General features: G+C 38.1%; 1 protein-coding gene across 1 annotated transcript; it reads left to right on the top strand.

The window, feature by feature from the left end:
* Positions 1-6,390: 6,390 nt before the first annotated feature.
* On the top strand, positions 6,391-21,998 carry LOC106827783 (olfactory receptor 7E178-like). The gene is made up of 2 exons (XM_014835851.3): positions 6,391-6,435; positions 21,000-21,998. Exons 1-2 carry the CDS (start codon positions 6,391-6,393, stop codon positions 21,996-21,998), a joined length of 1,044 nt encoding a protein of 347 aa, XP_014691337.2.
* The last annotated feature ends 2,358 nt before the right edge of the window (positions 21,999-24,356 follow it).

Below are 24,356 nucleotides of genomic sequence, written 5' to 3'. Positions count from 1 at the left end.
CACTTTCCCTCTCTTACCTACCCCACCCCAGTATTCATACACTGCAGCCCTAGATACCAGGGAACGGAGACCCTGCTCTTTTGAAGTTCTCACTGGGTAAGAGTGCAGATGGAAGGGTAAGAACAGATCCTTTTGGAGAAGGGGGAGATGTTCCCAAGCAGATGAAGGTGACAGAAAAGAAATCAGAAACATTTGTGTAGGCTGAGTGAAGATGGAGTCTCTAGAACTGTTGGGCCAGATAATAGGAGAAAAGAAGAAGAAGAGAGAAAGACTTCACTGTGACAGATGTAAAGCTCTATCGGTATCTGGAAGCATCTGTTTGTATATCTCAGACTGATAACTGTATCACTGCACAATGTCGTCTTTGGGAGCGCTATGATGTCAAGATTCTTTCCAGTTGGCTACCTCTTTCCTGTTTCCCACAACACTCACTGGGCTATGCATGTTTGGAAATGTGGGCCCACCACAGAGACTAACTCCTCTGAAGCTCCCTCTCATGGAAGATGGCTGTTGAAGAAAGATCTTTCCTCTAAAAGAGCAGGGATACAGAGCCAGGCCTGTGTTACAGGGCCTGGCTGATTATTTCTGGAGAAAACACGAGTGTCTTGAACTTGGCACATGGAAACCTTGGTGACTATAAGTTGATGTGTTACAAGTTTTGTGGCCCTGAGGGTTGAATCCCCACTGAACCTTCTTAGACAAATGGATCAATGGATCTCCCATTCCCTGATCAGTTTGATTCTTTAAGGGCAGGGATCACAGAGAAAGGGGTGTCTGACCAGCTAATTCTTTATCTTTGAGAGATTAACATAACAGTGGGGCCAGCTCTGATTCCTGCCTCCTGGGTCTTTTTCCTCTGGGAAGAATCACACTAGTCTTTCTTGTATTTTCTCTTGGGGACAAGTGTCAGCATTTTCTGACTTGCAGTTTCCTCATCAGGAAGATGGCTAAGTAGTGAAGGGTCCTACGATTCACTAGGGTAATGCTTCTCAAACTTTAGCCTTCACCAGGATCACCTTGAGGGTTTGTGAGTCGTACCACCATGTTTCTATCTCAGTAGGTCTGAGTCTGAGTGTGACAAGTTTGATTTTTAACAAATTCCAAATTTTAATGGTCTATATATATCCAGAACCAATGTCTTGGGGCAATGTTTCATCATTTTTGCTTTTTCAAAGTGATCAACTCAGGCTTTTGCTAATATATAGCTTTCCATCTCATCCCAGACTTACCTGGTCAACATCTCCAGGAGAAGGGCCTGAGGATGTACTCTAAAATGAATATTACAACAGTTTTGTTTTATCATTTATTTACATTATTTACATTATTCTGTTGCGTGTATATATATATATATATGTAATGAAATTTACCATTTTAACCATTTTTAAGTATATAATTCTGTGGCATTAAGCACATTTACAATGTTGTGCAACCATTCCCTCTATCCATTTACGGAACTTTTCTATCATTCCACGCCGAAATTCTATACCCATTAAATAACAATTCCTCATTCTTTGATCCCCCCAGCACCTGAAAACCTCTATTCTAATTTCTGTCTCTATGAATTTGCCTATTCCAGGTACCTCACCTAATCAAAATTGTATAATCCTTGTGCTTTTGTATTGGTTCATCTCACTTAGCATAATGTTTTCAAGGTATGACCATGCTACAACATGTGTCAGAATTTCCTTCCTCTTAAAGCCTGAGTAATATTCCATTGTATTGATATACCACGTTTGTTTATCCATTCATCTGTTGATGGACATGGGTTGTTTCCATATTTTGGCTATTGTGAATAATGCTGCTATGGACATTGCTGTACAATAATCTATTTGAGTTTCTGCTTTCAATGCTCTTGAGTATATACCTAGACACAGATGATGGATCCTGAGAGTCTACTTTTAAAAGCATGCCAAAAGATCAAGCACTCTAGGAAAAACTGTCCTAGGACTTTGAAAACAAATCCTGGAAAGTCCCAATGACCTCTGTTCTTCAAGTTGATAGTCCTTAAAAGAAAATGGAAAAAACAAGGAATCAGTAAGTCACCTTAGTGGATCTGAAAGATTTTGAATGTGTTTTTTCACCTAGATGTCACAAATTAATTAATTAGTAATATCTTTACTGAGTGATTTAGGTCAAGTACTGTGTAAGAACCCAGCATTAAGTGGTAAACAAGATACCAGACAGAATTCCACTATAGAAGAAAGTTCACTGGTTAATGCCTTGATAGAGGGGCAGATGTATTCTCCATAGAATAATTTGGGTTGAAATGGCAACTTCACTGGTAGATGTCAGTTAGGCATTTCTTCTTTGTTAATCACATTAGAATTCTAAAAGTGAGCAAAACGTATACTTCTTGTAGACTTTAAAACAACAGACAATATAGTAAAATGAGAAAAATAAAGTACAGGAAAACAAAACAGGATCCAAGACATCCATGCATATCCAAATACTTCTCTCAGAAGGCCAGGATGTGTATTATCTTCCAATTATAAACCATCAAATTAAGTGCAGATATCTCAGTGTCAGGGAAGTAAAAGCATGAGTGCACTGAAAGGTCAGTTAAGCCCCATTGGTCACAGAGTCAAAACCAAGCTATGCAACCCAGTTTTGGATCATCAATCTATAAATTTTGAATGAACGATGCAGAAAAGCCGATATGGGAGATACAAGGGAGGTTTCTGTATTTCAAACAGCACATGGTAAGTTATTACATAGTTATACTTCATTTCTATCTTGAACAAGACTTAGTATCCTGATTCCAAGTGACCTGGGAAATAAGCCTAGAGATACTAAAAATCCAGTTGCAAGTTAATCCTATCCTTGCATGCCCATCAATAGGGAAATAACTGAATAAGCATGACAAGCATACATTGGAATACTATGCAGCATGTTGATAAGGAAAAACAACAAATCAATATAATCAATACAATCCCATCTAGTTAAAAAACACAATACAAAATCACACATTTTCTGTGGTTATATATGCATGTATGTGTAAGGATATAAAATATTTTCATGCTAGATGAGAGATGGCCACCATGGACCTCCCTCCCTCCAGCATGCAGAAACTGTAGATTGTAAAATTGGTGCCAAGAGGGCGATAGGTTGAACAATATATGAGATAGAAGAACCATCTGTTTCCAGTCTCTCCCCAAGAGTTTGCTCTCTTAGGATTGGGCATAGAGAAGAGAGAATTGGATATGTTGAGTAATGGAGGTTGTAGTTTGCTCTGATGTGATTCCCTAGAAATGGAAAGATCTTAATTTTGGGAATTGATTTCTTTTGGGGATAGAATGAAGTCAAGACTTGGGGACAATTGTAGGGACACTGGCAGGGAAGGAGTGCAGGTTCAGGTGAGCCACAGGTAGAGCCATAAAGTCCAGAAAGATGGAATGCCATCTGCATCATGGATAGAAGATAAGGACAGTGCAATCTAGTGACTGCCTTTTAGAACAGATGAAAGGTTTACCATTCTCTTCTTTTCTCTCTGTTTCTTTCTATGTCTTACCAAATTAAGAGCTGTTCAGTCACACTGTGATTCTCCATGCAGCTCCCTCAGTAAAACCTTATAGACTCAAATTGTGGCAGTTTTAAGACAGGGTACCCAAATTCTTTGGTATTCTTCTCATGAGAAATGTCATGTCTCCTGTCTTGAACCTTAACCTGTGATGCTAAGTTTGAATGACAGTTGAAACTACTTACTACCTCTGTAAACTTTGGGTAAGTTAGCCAGCTTCTCAAAACATCAGTTTCTTAGTTTTACAAATGGAGCCAATAAAAACGACAATTTTGCAGAATATTTTTTAAAAAGTGAGAATCAAATAAGGTAATATCTCATCTATTTATTCCCACATGACAGACCAAGCCAAAATTTAATGGCTTAACGAGAATCATTTTACTTTTCTCTCATGATTTTTTGGGTCAGGAGTTCAGGAAGAGCTCAGCAATTCTGCTCTACATTACATGGTGCTGTTCAGCTAGCAGTTTGGCTGGCTGAGAAGTCCAAGAGGGTGACACTCCTATGTCTGATGCCTTAGCAGGGAGAACTGGAAAGTAGCCTTAGCTGAGACTGTTACCAGAGCAGCTACATATGTCCTCTCCAGCATGCCAGTCTCAGAGTAGTCAGAATTCTTATATGGTGGCTTAGTGCTGCCAGAATAAATATTCAAAGAGGCCAAGGATTTTATAACTTAATGTTGTAGGTGAGACAGCATCACTTTTGTTGAACTCCATTGGTCCAGTCACTGGCCATTTCTCATTAAAAGAGAGAAGAAATGGACATTGTCTCTTTATGGGAGAGAAACTGTATTCGTCTTTAATTTGTTACACATAATGAATGTAAGCTTAGTATTAAATCTAGCACATGGCAAATAATTAATAAACGTTGGCTCTTTTAGTATTATAATGGTGTGCATCATCATGTGTGCAGAAATAAAAATGCATCAACAGAAGCAATGTGAGTAAAGACACACTCAATCATAGAACCAAACTAAAATTTAGCAAGCGATGCTTTTAGATCATTGTTATTATTATCATAATTGTGATCATTATCATTATTTGAGAATACTATTCTTTCGTGGGACACCTAGAAATGCTTCAAGTCTAAGTTTAGTACTCACTGGCGTAGATGTAGGACATTAATCAAGACAGAAATTTTTAGATATCATGATGATAGAAACTGCTAAAGAAATTACATAAGGAAAACTTGATTTTCCTAATGTATAAAGATAAATTTGTAGATGCCCAAGGAATAATGAGCAAGAAGCAAAGTTATTGAAAGATGAGCTAGGTTTTACTATTGCTACCTACCTATAGGATCCATGTAAGTCCCAAATTCATGATGGACAACAGGATGTTCTGCCTAGGAATATTCCCAGGGCTCCCATGCAGAATTCTAAGATGTTTCTCCAAGATTCCCAGCCCTTGGAATGAGATTTTCTTTCAGTTATTCAATCAAACCCTAATCTAGGTGCCTCTAGGAAGGGATTTTGTAGCTGAAATTAAGGTCCCAATGCATTTGACCCTAAAATAGGTAATTATCTGGGTGATCTTAATATAACCATATGAGCCCTAAAAACCCAGAGTTTCACTAGCTGGTCAAAGAGAGGAAGTAGGAAATTTGAAGCATGAAAAGGATTTGACATGTCATTGTTTGCTTGAAGAAGGAAGCGGTAATGTGTTAAGGAGCACAGGGGGCCTCTCAGAGTTGGTATCCCTAAGTTAACAGCTACTAAATAATAGGGACTGTAGCAGACAGCATAATAGAGCTCCAAGATGCCAACTCCAGAATCCCCAGAAGCTTTGAATATGTACCTTACGTGGCACAATGGCTTTGCAGATGTGAATAAATGAAGGATCTTGAGATGGGTAGCTTATCATGAATTCTCAAAGTGGCTTAATCCCAATGTAATCATGAGGATCTTTGAAAGAGGACATCAGGAGGATTAGAGTGAAAAAAGAAGATGTGAAAATGGAGCAAATGAGAGAGAAAGAGAGAGAGATTGACAGTATTACTATCGTTGAAGATATAGGAAGGGGGCGAGAGACCAAGGAATATCAGAAGGCTCTAGAAACTGGAAAAGACAAGGAAATGGGTTCTTTCCTAGAGACTCTGGGAGGAATGCAGCACTGCTGACTCATTTTAGACTTCTGACTTCCAGAGCTGTAAGGTGATCAATGTTTGTTGTTTTAAGCCACTTAGTTTGTGGCAATTTTTCTAGCAGCCATGGGAAACTAATACAGGGCCTCAGTCCTACAACCACAAAGGACTGAATTCTGCTAACAACCCAAATGAGCTTAGAAGCAAAATTTCCCTAGAGCTTCCAGATGATAATTCAGCCTGTCTGGCACCTTGATTTTCACCTTATGATTCCCTGACCAGATAACCTTGTTAAACCAAGCCTGAATTTCAACCTACGGAACTATGAGATTAAAAAAAGTAAATTGTTTTAAGCCACTAAACTTGTGGTAATTTCTTAGATAGCAACAGAAAACTGAGCCTGGTATATCAAGCTGTAGATGCAGGGGTTCAGCACAGATGTGACCATGGTCCCCATCATTGGAGCTATTGAGCTTCTCTAGGAAGAATTGATCATCAGAGAACTGAGTTATAACACAATGCCTGTCAGACAGAACTTGGAGCCCAATAGATTTGACCTTCAGAGGCTCATTGGCACAAAAATGAAATGCCTGAGAAATGTCCCTATATGCAGAATGAGAAGACAGCCAGTAGTGACATGGATACTGAAAAATCAAGTATTTGAAGAGTGAAAATATCCCTGAGAATTTATTGAGTACATAAAGTCACTGCAGACCTCAGGGAGAACAATTTGGGATGGAGGTAGAAAGACTCCAGGTGAACTGGATGAAGAGAGAGTGAGCAGAGTGGAAATGGAAGTAACAAAATTCTTCAAAAGTTTGGAGCAATATCGAAAGGTGAGTACGAGTCTAGGAGTGAGTTTCATTTTCATTGAAAGAAATGGGAATGTGGATCATTCCCAAGACACTGGAAATTTTAACATTGCATGCAGACATAGCAATGTCTGCCGGATAAGGAAGGGATAAGTGATGGTGTAAATCCCGCCAAAAATAATGAAGGGATGGGATTCAAAGTTCAGGTACAGGTTTTTAAGAGACAGTCAATATTAAAATATTAAAATGGAAGTAATTATTTAATTACCATGGTTGCTAGTGTTGTGATAGATGGTATAGAGTCCAATGAGAGCCTTATCCAGTGGGCCTTATAACTGAGAACTGAAGGATCATGGGTAGGATTTGGCCAAGCATCAGCTTCTCTTTCTAACTCCTGACTCTCTCAACAGGAACTTCTCCCTTTTTCTATACAATTAGTTGATTCATACTGTCAGCCAGGGAGACAGATGATCACCAGACCTATACGTTTGACCTCTGAGAAAATAGCACCAATGAGGTGTTCTGTATGATCCCCAACTCAAGCTTTCCAAGATTCAACCAATGTTTTGTGTTCCCTAAAATGTTGCTTTTCCTCTGATTCTCTTCTCTTTAAAAGCTAACACTATCAACTCTGGCACCCATGGACTATGCAAGTTGTTCTCAGTCAGGTTGATGTTTCAGCCTCCAGGACAACTGGCAATGTCTGGAGACATTTCTGATTATCACAACTCAGTGCTGTCCTCTAGTGGGTAGATGGTAGGGGTCTGTCAAAAATCTTACCATAAACAGGACAGCCTAGACCAAAATGTCAATATTGTGGTGGGTTAGAAATCCTGGTAAAGTCTGTGGAGGTCTAAAGTTGAAATTTTTATCTAAAAAATCCCAACCATGCTTTATTTTATAATGATATTGAAAATTCATCTGAAAGAAATCTCACAATATTTCTGCATTAGTTTGTGTTACTTCATCTTTTTTCTTGTGGTTAAATTTGTATAACATATAAAGTAGGATTTCAACCTTTTTGAAGTGTACAATTCTGTACACCTGGCATTAAGTACATTCACATTATTGAACAACCATGTCCAGCATCTGTCTCTAGAACTTTTAATTTTCCAAAACTGAAACTCTGTCCTCATTAAATAATACTCATTCTCCCTCCCGTAGCCTCTGGGACCCACCAATCTGCTTTTTTGTGTCTATGAATTTCTCTACTCTTGTTCCCTCATATAAGGGGAATTATATAATATTTTTCCATTTGGAATATCTCAATTTTAACATTTCAAACACTAATTTCTGATATTCCCTTTCCTTCCCAAATTTGCTCCACCCACAGCCCTGTCTTTCTCAATGGATGCAATTCCATTCTTTCAGTTGTTCAGGCTCCAAACCGTGGAGTCATTCTTGTCTCTTCTCTTTCTCTCACACCCATATCCTGACTAAGAGCAAATCTTCTTGGCCCAACTGACTGCCTCTCAACCCTTACATTACTATTCCCCTGGGTCCTAGCCTCCTATATCTGACCTGGTTTGTTGAATTCAGTTCCAAGCAGGCTTCCCCATACCCTAAAATCCATTCTCAACCATGCAGTCAGAATGATCTTTTAAAATGCTAAGTCAGATCACATCACTCGACTGCTCACAGCCCTGCAATGACTGCCCATATCATTCAGAGTAAATGAAAGCAAGAGTCCTTCAATGGCAGACACAGTCTCACAGGATCAGCCCCTGATATCTGCCTATCTCTTCTACTGTGCTCCCCTCACTCTCTCTGCTCCAGCCACATGCTCTCCAAGTAACCTCCCATCTCAGGGTCTCTGTATTAGCCTCACCTTCTGCTGGGGGCACTCTTTCCCCAGATATGCACTCATCTAGGTCATTCACTGTTTCACAAATGTAAGTTTCTCAATGAGGTCTATTAAATCATCCTTTATAAGATGACAACCTGCACTCCCCACACTTGTGATACTCTTTATCCTGCATAATTGAGCCTAAAATAATGAATGACACATAGTAAATACTCAGTAAAAATAGGTTTGACAAATTGAACAAACACATGTGGTTGTGAAGGCACTGCCAGTAACGTTATCTCTTGACCACAGTTGATTGATCCAAGGTGGGTAGAGGACATAATTGTATCAGTTAGAATTCTTTTCTGGAAATGTTTTTTTACACATGAGGAGTTAAAACTAGTTCCTCTTTAGTACTGAAGCTATGAGGTGTGAGTTGTGAGAGCTGTTGCCTTCTGAGTTTCTTTTCACCTGGGGGTAGCCAGTCTGAGAAAATAAGGATGATAATCTGAAAGGAAATCTACTTAGCGTTGGAACCCCTGTGTCCAGTGTCCAGCTGAGCCTCTGTTTGGTTATATTCAGATGAATCAGGAAATTCTCTTCTATTACTTGCCAGCAAAGCAGACCTGTCTATTGCGGCCTTACTTTTACATAAGCCAGGACCATGAGATGATCTGCCCAATGAAAATCAACAGGGAGTGCTGTGACACTTTCTCAGTTCAAGGCCTTATAAATCAATTACTGGCAAATTCTAACACACACACATATATATCTCACAGTAGGTTGAATAGTAGCCTCCCAAAGATGTCTATGTACTATACTCTGGAATTTGTGAAAGCGTTACCTTAGACTTCAAAAGGTACTTTACAGGTCTAATTAAGTTAAAGATCTTGAGATGGGAAAGTTATTCTGAATCATCTTAGTGGGCTCAATGTAATCACAGGTGTCCTTAGAAGAAGATAGGAGGGCTAGAGAGAGATTTGATGATGCTATACTGTTGACTTTGAAGATTGAGGAAGGGGCCACAAGTCAATGAATGCAGGGGTCTTCTAAAATTTGGAAAAGGCAAAGAAGCATATTCTCCTCTAGAGCCTCCAGAAGGTAGGCAGATATGCTTATACATTTTAGACTTCTGACCTCCAAAATTGTAAGATAATGTATTTGTGTCATTTTAATCCACCAAACTTATGGCATCTTTCTTCAAAAATCTACTCATCTTGGGGCTGGCCCCGTGGCTGAGTGGTTAAGTTTGCGCCCTCCGCTGCAGGCGGCCCAGTGTTTCGTTGGTTCGAATCCTGGGCGCGGACATGGCACTGCTCACCAAACCACGCTGAGGCAGCATCCCACATGCCACAACTAAAAGGACCCACACTGAACAATATACAACTATGTACTGGGGGGCTTTGGGGATAAAAAGGAAAAAAAAATCTTAAAAAAAAATCTACTCATCTCACTGCTACTGGCTTAGGTCAGGTACCCATCATCTCTCCCCTGAACTACTTCCACAACCTTCTAATTATTCCCTCTGCCTCTAATTTCTCCTACTCAGGGAAATCCTAAATTCCTCGTGTTATATGTATGATTATAGCATGGCTCTGGTACTCAATCGCTTTTAAAATATTTAGTATGTCAAATTAGACTCTCAATGATCTGTCCTCCATCTACACATCCAATCTTATTTCTGATGTCTCAGCCATAAGTTCCATATATCTTGATGATACGCCTCACTCTTGAATGTCTCTTGAATGTCACCCAAACCCATTCTCTAGTTAAATTCTATTCATTATTTGTTCCTCAACACTCAAACATATTCTCTTATTAGAAGTTTTTCCTAAATAACAAGTGTTGGCAAATGTGTGAGAAAACTGGAACCTTCGTGCTTTCCTAGTGGGAATATAAATTGGTGCAGCAACTTTGGAAAATAGTTGGGCAGTTTCTTAAAAGGTTAAGCATAAGTTTACCATACAGCCCAGTAATTGCACTCCAAGGTATCTACCCAAGAGAAATGAAAATGTGTGTCAACACAGAAACATGTCAACACAGAAAATGTTCTTAGTAGCATTATCCGTATTAATCCCAAACTGGAAATATCCAAATGTACGTCAACTGGTAACTGGATGAGCAAAATGTGGTATATACATACAATAGAATACTACTCTACAATTAACAGGAAGAAAATATTGAAATATACGTCCACATGGATGAGCCTCAAAAACATATGCTAAGTAGAAGAGGCCAGATACAAAAGACCACATATTGTATGATTCTATTTGTACAAAACATCTAGAAAACGCAAATTTATACAGACAGAAAGTGATAAGTGGTTTCCTAGGGCTCTGGTAAGAGTGGGAATTAACTGTAATTGGGCACAAGGGAAATTTTTGAAGTGATAGACATATTCTAAAACTGGATTTTGCTAATGGTCACATAAACCTACATTTATTAAAATTGTTAAATTTACGTTATCAATGGATGAATTCCACGTATGTAAATTACACCTTGGTAAAAACGTTAAAGAATAAATGTCCAAAGAGTTTTTCCTGGAATTACTCAAGGGGAGTTGAAAACATTTACCTTTGTTTTCCAAAGAATCTACTACACATCAATTTTATTATGCTCACCTCTCTGTATTGCAATCATTTGTATCTCTCTGGTCTCCTCCTCAAATTGTCCACAGTAGATGATAAATGCACATTAGGTTAGACCTAAAGGAATCGCAGTGAATTAAAGTCATACCAAATAAGTCTTTTATCTTTAACAAATTATAATATTTGAGCAATTTTGCAGTCCTTACCATGTCTGCAATAATTACTTTCTTTTTTTCTTCCTTAAAGTCCCTAAATCCATTCATGATATTGTCTTGATACATCACAGTCTTTATCATCTCTATTGGTTTTGGTTCCCACAGAAGCAGACACTGAGCCAAGAATCTATGTGCAAGCACTTGTTGTAAGGAGAAAGGAACATGGATGGGAGAGAGGAGAAAAGATACATGGAAGAAAACACATCCAATAAAGCTTGCATTAGATCAGCTACCACTGTGATTGAGCAGTTTTCATCCTGCGGGAGAAATTCTGGAAAATGGTACAAATCTAAACCTCAGAATTAGTCCTGCTTAAAGGTCAAGGAGATGGCATACCCCACATTTCTTGCTCAATGGCTGTCTCTGATGGGCAATAATTCCCTATCACTTCTGCCACCACATATTGGGCAAAGTGGGTTCCAGTTGGGGCTGGCCATAGGCAGTCACTCAGTGAAGAGGGTACAAGGATCCAGGGAATGTGTGAGGAATATTGACAGCATCTACTACTCCATCCTTCCCTGCAGACTCGATTCTATCAAGATTGTTCTGAAAAAGTAAAATAGGTTCTCAATACCTTCCACACGTGTGTAACTATGATTCCTGATGGCGCCTCCAGAGAGTCTCAGAAGAAATAAATTAAATCACCCAAGAAAACAACTTTGATTCTATTGTATTCATTATTACATGATTTGGGATCTTAGAGGGTATATCTCAAAATTGCGATGATGAGAAATAAAGGTCAGATAAAGGAAGGAAGGAAAGAAAAGGATGAAGGAAGGATCATAAAGAATGAAGCAACAACTCAGTTATCTTTGGTGGTGTACTTCTATTAATCATCTGAACAAACCAACTTTAAACCTATATTCCTCCTTTGAAGTTGAAAATCACATCACTGTTCTTATGAAAACACAGGAAAGCAAAGTTAGTGTCAGGTGGCCTAGTTAGAGTCCAACTCAATCTCAGTCTCTTCTTTTGAAAGTGGAGTGAATAGGAGAAAATATCTCAAAGAAATGTTCTGAAGATGACATATAATGATACATGTGAAGAAACAAGCACAGACCTAATACGTAAGCACTTGTTTTGATGACTGTATTATTTACATTCATTTCTTCTGGAACAAACCATCACAGAACCAAATGAGGTTAAAAACACCAATGTTTGAGAGGATAATTTTGGGGTAAGTATGGCAGAACTTGATATGATAGTTTCTTTGAATCTAAAATTAGAATATATAGCTTTTGTATCTTTCAGATCTCTTAATGCATGATATGTGTAAGGATGCATGTAACTGGTCCTCAACTTTGGCTTCATGTTGGGTTCCCCTGGAGATTTTTAGAAATATTGCTGACTACTTCTCACCACAGATTATAATTTAATTGAACTGAGGTATAGCCTTAGCATGAAGATTTAAAAATTATCCCAGTTTGTTCTCATTTATAACCAAGGTTGTAAACTACTGATTGAATCACATATTTCATTCAAAGATGACTAGTGTGTTTGGATCTTTTACTGCTCATGAGCAGATGCTGAAGTTCTTAAAGTAAGTTTTACTAGCTCACAAGAGGGATGATATGAAAAAGTTCACCCTCACTACAGCCACTGTGATTTTTCACAACATTTCCTGATATTTCTTCACATATCTTCTCCTTCCATAGTATACAAGTAGTTATCTGTGCTGGCTAATAAGATATTGTCACCTAACTTCAAACTCATCCTTCTATACTTTACTTCAGCAAAGGGTGGCTCTTTCCTGTCACTATTAACAGTATGTTTAGGACTTCACTTTGAAGCTGTTCTTCCCTGTCTCTTGTCCTAACAAATCTGTCTTTCAGCTATCATCTGTGTCCAATCTATGGGTACCCATCTTTCCTTTAGAGATATCTCACAGAGTTTCTGAGGCAGTTATCTGGAGCTCTCTGAAAGGCTGTCTACTAACTAGTTTAATTTGCTTGGCCTTTTGCATTAAGGTCAATCATCTACCAACTTTGCTGATCAGGAACTTTGATACCGGAGAAAGGAATGCCCTTTACAGAGGTTGGAGCCATACCACCCAGTGAGAAGAAATACTTCCCATTAAAAAATGACTAAACTAGGGTTTTGAATCTTTGGTTTGAATGAACTGAAATGAGACAGTTTGAGTCTGATGTACTCTGAAACAGTGATGAGGCTATGTCTCCATTTCTGAAAACCTAAGTAATGGGCAAAAGCCCTTGGAATTTGCCAAGGCAATTGTATTGGTTAATTTTATATGTCAACCTGGCTGGGTCATGGTGCCCAGATATTTGGTCAAGCATTATTCTGGATGTTTCTGTAAAAATTTTCTTTGGCTGAGATTAACATTTAGTTTAGTGGACTTTGAATAGAGCAGATGACTCTCTCTAATGTGGGCAGGCCTTATCCAATCAGACAACGGCCTTAATAGAACAAAGACTGACATCCTGGATGAAGAAGAAATCCTGAAAGAAGACAGGGTTTGAACTTGAACTGAAAGTCTCCCCTGAATCTTCAGCCTGCTGGCCTACTCTGCAAAATTTGGACTTACCAAGCCTCCACAATCACATGAGCCAATTTCTTAAAACAAATCTCTCTCTATATATACCTTTATCCATATCCTGTTGCTTCTGTTTCTCTTGAAAACCCTGAGCAGTACAGTATTGTTACCTTTTGATATCTCATTTTATATTCTTCCCAGTGGTAATATATTCTTTTTTTCTCTTTAAACTTCAACTTTTATAATGAGTGCTACTAATTGATTAACACCATGCATTAGAGGAAAGCCTCAATGGAAATATGCCAAAAGGTCCAGAGTAACTATGTAGGACTGGTGCTACTATCTTTGATATGGAAAAGGCCTCACAGATAATAGATAACCTATGGAATTTGAAGACAAAACTTCACCTAGATCTTGCCAACAATTTGAGACCTGTTGCAACTTAGTGCACTTCAGATTCCTCATCAGCAAAAGGCAACCTATGGAATGGGGGAAAACATTTGTCAACCATAGGTCTGATAATTGGTTTATCTCCAAAATATATAAAGAGCTCTTACAACTCATTAGTAAGAAAACTAATAACTTGGGTTATTAAAAAATGAGTAAGTACTCAGATAAACATTTTTCCAAAGAAAACATACAAGTGACTAACAAGCATGTGTAAAGATTCTCAATACCACTATTCATCAGGAACATGCAAATCAAAACCACACTAAGGTATCACATCACCCATGTCAGGGTGGCTATTATAAAAAAAGAAGAAGAAGCCAGGCCTGGTGCGCTACTGGTTAAGTTCAGCTCGCTCCACTTTGGTGGCACAGGTTCATTTCCTGGGTGCAGACCTACACCACTCATCTGTCAGTGGCCATGCAGTGGTGGCGGCTCACATACAAAAAGAGGCAGATTGGCACTGGATGTTAGCACAGGGCAAATCTTCCTCAGCGACAAAAAAGAAAAGATAAGTGTTGGCAATGATGTGGAGAAACTGGAACATTTGCACACTGTCGGTGTAAATAGGAAATGTCTTAGCCACTAAGGAAAACAGTTAGGAGGTTCCCCAGAAAATGAAAAGTAGAGCTGACCCATCATCCAGTAATCCCACTTTTTCATATTTTCCCAAAAGACTTGAAATCAAGACATTAAAGAGATAGTAGCACTCCTATGTACATTGCAGTACTAGTCACAAAAGCCAAGATCTAGAAATATTAACCTAAATGTCATTGAGACATAAATGGATAAGAAAATTGTATCATTATATATATATATTGAATATATACAGATTATATATATAATGAAAATATTATATATATAATGGAATAGTATTCACCCCCCAAAAAGAAAAAAATCTTAACATTTGCAACAACATGGATGAAACTTAAGGATAATATGCTAAGTGAAATAAGCCAATCACAGAAAGACAAACATTACTTGATTGCACTTACCTCATGTATGTGCCAGGAGCTGGCAGTAGGGGGAAATGGAGAAGTACTAATTAAAGGCATAAAATTTCATTCAAGCAAGATGAATAAGCTTTGGAGATCTGCTGTACAATACTGTACCTATAGTCAACAATAATATGTGAATGCTTCAAAATTTGTTAAGAGGATACATCTCATGTTAAGTGATCTTTCCACGACATAAAAAACAAAGTTATCCTTAGAAACACAAATATTAACTGAGAAAATGGAAATGTTGTCATATTCTTGATATACAAGACCTAATTCTCCCTCAATTACTTGGTCATTTGAGTGCATTTGATGATGATAAACTCACATGTTGATGTATGTTAATTTAAAATGTAAGTCTAAATTTTTTATTAAGATGTATGAAACCTGAAATTCAGAAGGAAGATTATAAGTGAGATTCCTCCTTAGAAGTGGAGATTTACATTTCCTATGATCCTATTCCATTACTCTTAACGAATCCTCAGGGATTGGGATAACATGGACCAATTCGTCTAATTATGAGCTCTGCGCATTGAGCTCTCCAGCCCACACAGCTCTAAATAATCAGCCTGTGTTCTCCCAACTTTCAGTTTGCTGATCTCAGTACAGTAGGTATTATATGTGTGTCTTCTCTTCCCAGAGGTATTGTATGCATCCAGGAGTCTATGCCTGACTCTGTCTTCCTGCCAGTCCAGAGAACAGGGCCTGAGCCTTCTCTACTCATCAGGCATTGAAACAATGATGGATAATCATCCCATCATCACGCCCACACATAGAAGCAGCACAGTCCAGTGAGTGTCCTTGCAGATACTTGATATAGGAAAGGCTGTGAGAGCATTGTTCTTTACCATCAGGATAAGTAGGACAGTTGTAGTAGCTAGACTTAAGGGCACTAATATGCAATTTCAGCTCAGAGGCCTATGCAGTTAATGTTCTTGGCTCTGGTTGGGATCTGGGAACTCTCATTCAGAGTTCAGCTTTCCTCCCACAGCGGTTCTAGCCCCCATAACCATCTCTCTCACTGGAGCAGGAAATGAGCCCCTCTAATCTGTCCTCTAAGCACTCCAAAATGATTCATAAAGGTGATGATGAAGATGAGTGGGGGATGATGCAAGAAGACCCTGTACATGGTATCATTAACCTTTATTAAAGATTCTCAGGTGCTAGGCTCTGAACTAAATGCTATGTATGACTTGTTTCATTTCATCTGCACAGACACCCCTAAGATATATGTGCGCATGTTATTGTTCCTTTACAGATGAGGAAAGGATTCTAGACTTTTAATCTAACTTAATCTGGGATAGAATGAGATGAAGCCAGGTTTCAATCAAACAGTCTGACTCTAGACATAGGGCCCCTGGCCTGAATTTTCCTTCTGCAAACCCGACCAGCCATACCCCTTCTTTGGTCATTTCATACAGACACCCGCTGCTCACTGTGTTCTTCTCCTTGGAGGGTACTGGTAGACCACAGTGGAGAGCAATGCCTGGCACTTGCTGCCTGAACTATAGGAAGGATGGCTGAGGTCACAGGCAGGGATCACAGAAAGAGCTGGATCCTGACAATTTAGAGCAGATCTCTCTCTTGCTTCTGCTCCTGGATTTTGCCTCAGCTGTCCACTTCCTCTTCCATTCTTATAATTTAAGGCTTCTCTGTTTCAAAGGGAGATGTAACATCATGTCTCAGATCCATCCTCAGTTTCCATCAGGAAACAGGAAGCAATTAAAAGATGTACAATAGATGAGTCATTGGTTAAGACCTATGGATCTCCACCTTAAATGTTCTGGATTTTAACAGAGTGAAGACATTAACTGCATGTGCTACAGAGATACATAATGTAATTTTAAGTCCTGTCTGCTCTATTTTTTATCTAGTGACCTGGAGCAAGCTCTTAATATGTCTGAGCCTCACCACTGTCATCCGAGTTGATTCCTAGTTGATAGCACTCCACTGAGAAAGGACTAAATGGACAAGGGATCATTTATGCAATTAAAATGTGATGGGTATATATAAGGGCAAAAAATTTATACATTGTTATTATTAATATTGATAACAATAAGCTTCATTCATACCATTCAACCAAAATATTCAATGATCTGATGATTTGGTTTTCAAAGGATACCTGACAGAACACTTTATTTTTGTTCTTATACAAGTAGACATTGAGTACTTGGATGAAAATGACTGAATCGCATTCACTTCTGATTCCTTAGATCTTACATCATCTTTGTCACAGAGTAGGCAACAACAGCAAGAAGAAACAAAATATGTTAGATAGTGAGTAGACTCTTTTTTGGCTCAAGAAACAGAGCATAGACACTATAGGTTGCACAACTGGAGCTTTCTTGTCTGTGCCTTCATCCATTTAATGGATGTCTCAGAGGTCAAAAGACAAAATAAAATAGCACTTGTTTGTGTTTATGTCACAGACATTCAATAAGATTTATTATTTTAAATAGCATCTGCAAAATTCAATTATTCAGAAACTGTCATAGTGATTTTCATAAGTATGAAAAGGAAGAGGCAGAATGAGAACAGGAAGGTACATTTTGTTGTGTGGGCTGAGACACACTTTAGGATTTCTAGTGTCCTGAGACAAGAGAGCCTTCAGATTCTCTGCCATATAATCAAACAAAAGGTTATTAAAAACTTCTTAGGGTTGCATTTCATCAATAAACCCACTGTTCCTGTAATGATTCCAATTCCTGCTACAAAACAACAGCCAACTATTTCTTAAGTTCTCCCCCCCTTGGATTCCACACATCTCTGGAGACGACTGTTGTTCTCATCATTTCCACATCAAGAACACGAGTACAAAGAGGTTGAAGGATTTATACACACTTCTGTTAATTAGGGTAATGAAACAGTGGTTTTAGGGGTGCTTACAGCACTAATATGGAAAGCCTATGGATTATGGGATTTTCTATTAATAGTAATGTACTTTACAGCTCAATTTGAAAATTTAAAATGTGGAATTATTATTCCCCATCTAAGATGTGAATTTTCACATGGAGCTATCATGGAATGACTATCATGGAGGTATCAAGTTAGATACTTGTTGATATACCTGATTCTATACTTTGATAATAGCATGTAGTTGATAGCAACTGATTTTTCTGTTAGGAAAACAAATGTAGGCAAGAAACAGTAAAATTTAACTGGCATTTATTTTTACGACAAAAACAACTGTCCTCCATGCAACTATCATATAGAAATTCTCACTTGTATGAAATGGATGAGGCAAAGGAATTGTTATAGGATTGTTGAAATAAGGAATTAATACATAAAATGAAGTTCATTCCTTAGTAATCCTACATATCAGTTAAAGTATTATATCTAATATTAAACACAATGTTGTAGTAAATAAGCATGTTTAGATCCAATATGTAACAACAGTTGTTGTTTGGGGAGACAAGTGTTCAGGGCAATAGAATCACGCAGGGATTTAAGAAAAACTTAGTCTTATGTGTAATATTTGAAATCTATATCAAATAAGAGTTTGAAGAAGGTATTATTAAATGTTTATGTATTTAATATAGACGTTTGGCGTAAAGTATAACAAAAGTGGGTGATAGTAACTGAACGTTTTCTAAGTGCCTGGCAATGTTCTAAGGCATTGTTCTTGACCCTGGCTGTATGTTGAGACCACTAAGAACAGCATGTATGGGGATTATTATTTAACCGGTTCTAGTCTGTGGCCAGGGCACTGGTACCTTTTACAATATTCATGGGTAAATACAATAAGAAATTAGGATTGAAAACCATGGGTCTGAGCAGTTTATGTTTAATTTAATTTAATTTGTTAAAACAACCCTATAAGGTAAGTTCAATTATTATCTTCATTTTACTGAAGTGAAACCTTTCCAGGTGTTTGATATATCCATCTCTGTCCTTTTCTCATTTGCATTGCCCCAAATTAACTCACATTGTGACCTGTCAAGGAAAATGAAGATCTGAGTTGCCTTTAGGGAGTTGATTTAAGAACTGTGTTTAAGGAGAATTGATTTAAAGGAAAATTGATTCATGGAGATTTCTCCCTGTTTTGGTACAGATTTAAATGAAGTAGGCATAAGAAGGCTGGGTTTCAGACCTGGTTTTGGGAACTCCCGTGGTCCTAAATTCTTCAAATGTAAATAAGAGAGATGGAATTAAGGAGGACACAGTATTTGCAAATGCTTAGGATAAAAAATACTTGTAAGCAATTTTACCAAACCACTACAAAAGGGAGACCAGAAAAAAGAAAGAACAGTGTCTAACATCAGATGTTTCCCCAAGTTTATGTAGGGTTGATATACAATCCTGCATAAGATGTAGAAATTGTAAGAAACTGGTTTTTTTTAAGCTAATTATTGTTGAATGATTGAGAAATGTGTTGTACACTAATGACATCTGTGGGGCCAATGATGCTGTATGATTTTGCTCATTTACCAAAATATATTTATCAAAATTTGAAGTCTATAAATTAAGGGTAGGAGTTATATTTGAAATGATTTTTACCTTAGTTTTATTGAGATACAATTGACATCCAGCACTGTATAAGTAAGGAGTTCAGCATAATAACTTGATTTACGTATATTGTGAAGTGATATCAGAATATTTTTAGTTAACATCCAGCATCTCATATGGAGACAAAAAAAGAACAGAAATGGTTGTTTGTCCTTACGATGAGAACTTTTACAATTTACTCTCTTAACAACTTTCAAATATACCATAGGGCAGTGTTAACTGTAGTCATCATGTTGTACATTACATCCCCAGTACACTTTTATCTTTCAACTGGAAGTTTAAACCTTTTGACCACCTTCATCCATTCCCTCCAATACCTAACCCCTGCATCTGGTAAGCACAAATCTGATCTCTTTTTCTATAAGTTTGTTTATTTTTAGATTCGATATGTAAGTGAGATCATACAATATTTGTCTTTCTCTGTCTCACTTATTTAAGTTAGCATAATACCATCAAGATCCATCCATTTTATCACAAATGACAGGATTTCATCCTTTTTTATGCCTGAATAATATTCCATTATATATATCACTTTTTCTTCATCCATACATTTATTGATGGAAACTTAGGTAGTTTCCATGTTTGGATATTATAAATAAAACTACTATGACCATGGGAGTGTGGATATCTCTTCAACATAGCGATTTTGTTCCTTTGGATATACTCCCAGAAATGGAATTGCTGGGTCATATGGCAGTTCTATTTTAAATTTTTTGAGGAACTTCCATACTGTTTTCCATAGTAGATGTACCAATTTGCAGTCCAACCCACAGTGCATAAGAGTTCTCTCCAAAAGTCTTTTAAAAACTACCCACATTTTGCAAGCACATATTCCACAAAGGAGAGATGTCAGAAAACCAAAGAAAGATGAAAATCCAGACAATAACTGGCACGTTAAAAAAGGACTCTCTGGGGCTGGCCCAGTGGTGCAGCGGTTAAGTTCATGCGTTCTGTTTCAGCCGCCCAGGGTTCACTGGTTCGGATCCTGGGTGCGGACATGGCACTGCTTGGCAAGCCATGCTGTGGTAGGTGTCCCACAGATAAACTAGAGGAAGATGGGCACAGATGTTAGCTCAGGGCTAATCTTCCTCAAAAAAAAAAAGTAAAAAAAAGACTATCTGATTATGATTATTTGACTTTAACTTAGAATCCAGATATTGCAGTTGTAGCAATTATAAGGTTTACTAATATTCCAAAAAAAGGCAATTTCTTGCATTCTATCTGAAAAAAATAAGACTACTTCTAAGTGTCCTTTAATTAGCATGATTTTTCTTCTTAGAGGGAGAAGAATGTTTCCTTTTCAATATATTTCTTTTAAAAAGTAGGCTACATTTCATGGTGTTCATGGATTTGTTATATCTAAATTTCCATGTTCTTATAACATACTTCAAGTGAGTGTCTCTAAAGTAAAGTGTGTATAGAAAGAGATGAATGACACGGAAACCAATGAAGAAACGTTTCTAAGAAAATTAGATTTGAGACACTGATGAATATTGTGAAGATCGTGGGGTGTGTGACCACACAGATGAATTGCTTGAATCCAAAATATGAACACAGTGCTTGGTGTCCATTTACTTGTTTCCATTTTTCCAACCCTCTTTTATTCTTCAAAGGTGTCCAAGCTACATAGAAAAACAAAATTTTACATGTGTCTCAGAATTCTTCCTCATGGGCCTCTCAGATGATCCAGAACTACAGCCTTTGATCTTTGGGCTCTTCCTCCTCACGTACCTGGTCACCATGTTGGGGAACCTGCTCATCATCCTGGTGGTCAGCTCTGACTCCCACCTCCACACTCCTATGTACTTCTTCCTCTCCAACCTGTCCATAGCTGACATCGGTTTCACCTCCACCACAATCCCCAAGATGATGGTGGACATCCACACTCATAGCAGAGTCATCTCCTATGTGGGCTGCGTGACTCAGATGTCTATTTTTACTCTTTTTGGATGTTTGGACAATCTACTCTTGACTGCAATGGCCTATGACCGGTTTGTGGCCATCTGTCACCCCCTGCACTATTCAGTCATCATGAACCCAGGCCTATGTGGCCTCCTGGTTTTGGTGTCTTTTTTTATCAGTCTTTTGTACTCTCAGCTGCACAGTTTGATGGTATCACAACTTACCTTCTTCATGTATGTGGAAATCCCTCATTTTTTCTGTGACCCTTCTCAGTTATTCAACCTTGCCTGTTCTGACACCTCCACCAATAACGCATTAATCTATTTTATGGGTGCTATCCTTGGTGGTGTTCCACTCACAGGGATCTTTTTCTCTTATACTCGAATTGTTTCTGCCACTCTGAGAGTGTCATCCACAGTTGGGAAGTACAGAGCCTTCTCTACCTGTGGCTCTCACCTGTCAGTGGTTTGCTTATTTTATGGAACAGCCCTTGGTGTATACCTCAGTTCTGTTGCTTCACATTCCCCCAAGAAGAGTGCTGTGGCCTCAGTGATGTACACTGTGGTCACCCCCATGCTGAACCCCTTCATCTACTGCCTGAGGAACAGAGACATCAAGAGAGCCATGCAGAAGTTCCTCAGAAGAACAGCCTAATAACAATACCTGTGTCATCTTTTTCAGTTATGTGGGTTAGAAAAGTATGTAAAACCAAACACCTGGAATTAAACATCCTGCCCACTTGCTGTCATAACTTGTGTATCCATTGTGCCTTTCAATCCTCTCAATCTTTCATATCTAAATATTGCTTCATTTCCTGCATCTGTAATGGGTTTGAGGGATACTGTGAGATCCTATACTCATTATAATCAGAGCATGATTGAATCATATTACTGCTCTAGAGTCTTCTATATTCCTTCTCCAAGGCATCCTGGAGAAATGTACAACACTTTTCTTTTAAATAATTACAATTGTCAACCCTTTAAAAAGTTTGTGTCTGTTGTCCATACTTTTGTATCTTTCAGATCTGTTTATGCATGCTGTGTGTGATGATGCATATAACTGCTCCTCAAATTTGGCTTCATATAGGGGTTACCTGGAGAATTTTAAAAATATTGATGATTGCCTATAAATGAATTTGCATGAAGTGAATCCTTAGCATGAGGATTTGAAAATCACGCCAGCTGGTTCTCATGTATAACCAAGGTTATGAACTACTGATCTAATCATATATTTTGTTCAAAGATGACTAGTATGTTTGGATCATCTACTGCTCATAAGAAGATGTTGAAGTTCTTAAAGTCCTCCTAGTTGACAAGAGGGATAATATGAAAAATTTCTCCCTCACAACAGGCACTGTGATTTTTCCCACCATTTTTGATATTTCCTTACATATATTCTCCTTCCATAACATACAACTAATCATCTGTGCTGGTTTAAAAGATATTTTCACCTTGCTCCAAACTCGTCCTTCTATACTTTAATTCAGCAAAACATAGCTATTTCCTTACACTAGTAACAGTATCTTTAAGACCTCACTTTGGAGCTATTCTTCCCTATCTCTTGTCCAGACATTCTGTTTTTGGGCTCTGATGTGTGTCCATTATAAGGGTATCTATCTTTCCTTTAGGGATGTTGCACAGAGTTTCTGAGGCAGTGATCTTGGGCTCCCTGAAAACGTGCCTACTGCCTAATTTAATTTCCTTGGCCTTTTGCCTCTAACCTCAATCATTTACCAACATCACTGATCAGGAACTTTGATACTGGAGAAGGGAATGCCCTTTACAGAGGACGAACTCCTATCAGCCAATGAGAAGAGACACTTCCCACCAAAACTGGTAAATTAGGGTTTTGATTCCTTGGTTTTCATTAACTGAAATGGCATGGTTTTGGTCTGATCTACTCTGGAACAATGAATATGCTGTGTCCCCATTTCTGAACACCTAAGTAATGGTCAAAAGCCCTTGGAATTTGCCAAGGCAATTGTGATGGTTAATTTTCTGTGTCAGCTCAGTTGGGTTATGGTGCCCAGATATTTGGTCAAACGTTATTCTGGATAAATTTATGAAAGTGTTTTTTGGCTGAGATTAAAATTTAGAGCAGTGACTTTGAGTAAAGCAAATGACTCTCTCTAATGTGGGAGGTCCTTCACCACTCAGTTGAAGGCCTTCATAAACAAAGACTGACCCACTGGAGGAGGAAGAAATCCTGCCGGTGGATTGCCTGTGGACTTGGACTGCAACTGTTCCTGAATCTTTAGCCTGTTGACCTACCCAGCAAAATTTAGACTTGCCAAGCCTCCACAGTCACATAAGCCAATATCTTAAAACAAATCTCTCTGTAGATAAATAAATACATATCCTCTTGGTTCTGATTGTCTGGAAAACCCAAACTAATACAGTAATGTTGTCTATGACTTTATATTTTCCCCAGAAGTTATGCTTGCTTTTTCCTCTATAAACTTCAACATTTAGAATGCATGGTAATAATTGATTAACACTATGAATGAGGGGGGAGCCTCAATGGAAATATGCCAAAAAGGGCCACAGTAACTATCTAGCAGTGGTGTTACTATCCTTGTCATGAGAAAGGCATCACAGATAATAGAGAGGGTATGGGATTTTAAGACAAAACTCTACCTAGATCTCAGCAAAAATTTGAGACCTGTGGCAACTCAGTGCTCTTAAGATACTTTGTCAGTGAAAAGGCACCTATGGAATAGAAAAACATTTGCAAACCATACATATGCCTGACAATTGGTTAATTTCCAAAATATATAAGAAACTCCTATAGCTCAATAGAAAAAAAATACTAACCTGATTAAAAAATCGGTGAAGGAGTTAAATAGAGATTTCTCCAAAGAAGACATACAAATGGATAACAGGTACATGAAAGGTGATAAAAATCACTGTTCATCAGCAAAATACAAATCAAAACCATACTGAGATATCACTTCACTCTTGTCAAGATAGCTACTATATAAAAAAACAAAAGACAACAAGTGTTGGCAAAGAT

Source organism: Equus asinus, chromosome 20 (genome assembly GCF_041296235.1).
Source record: "Equus asinus isolate D_3611 breed Donkey chromosome 20, EquAss-T2T_v2, whole genome shotgun sequence".
NCBI lineage: Eukaryota > Metazoa > Chordata > Mammalia > Perissodactyla > Equidae > Equus > Equus asinus.
This window is presented reverse-complemented; position numbering and strand designations above follow the sequence as displayed.

What these genes read in the sequence shown, in the direction of transcription:
- LOC106827783 (XM_014835851.3), top strand. Translation starts at nt 6,391, where the DNA reads ATGGAAGTAACAAAATTCTTCAAAAGTTTGGAGCAATATCGAAAG. An exon ending in GTTTGGAGCAATATCGAAAG is followed by an intron (nt 6,436 to 20,999) that starts GTGAGTACGAGT and finishes ATATGAACACAG; the next exon opens with TGCTTGGTGTCCATTTACTT.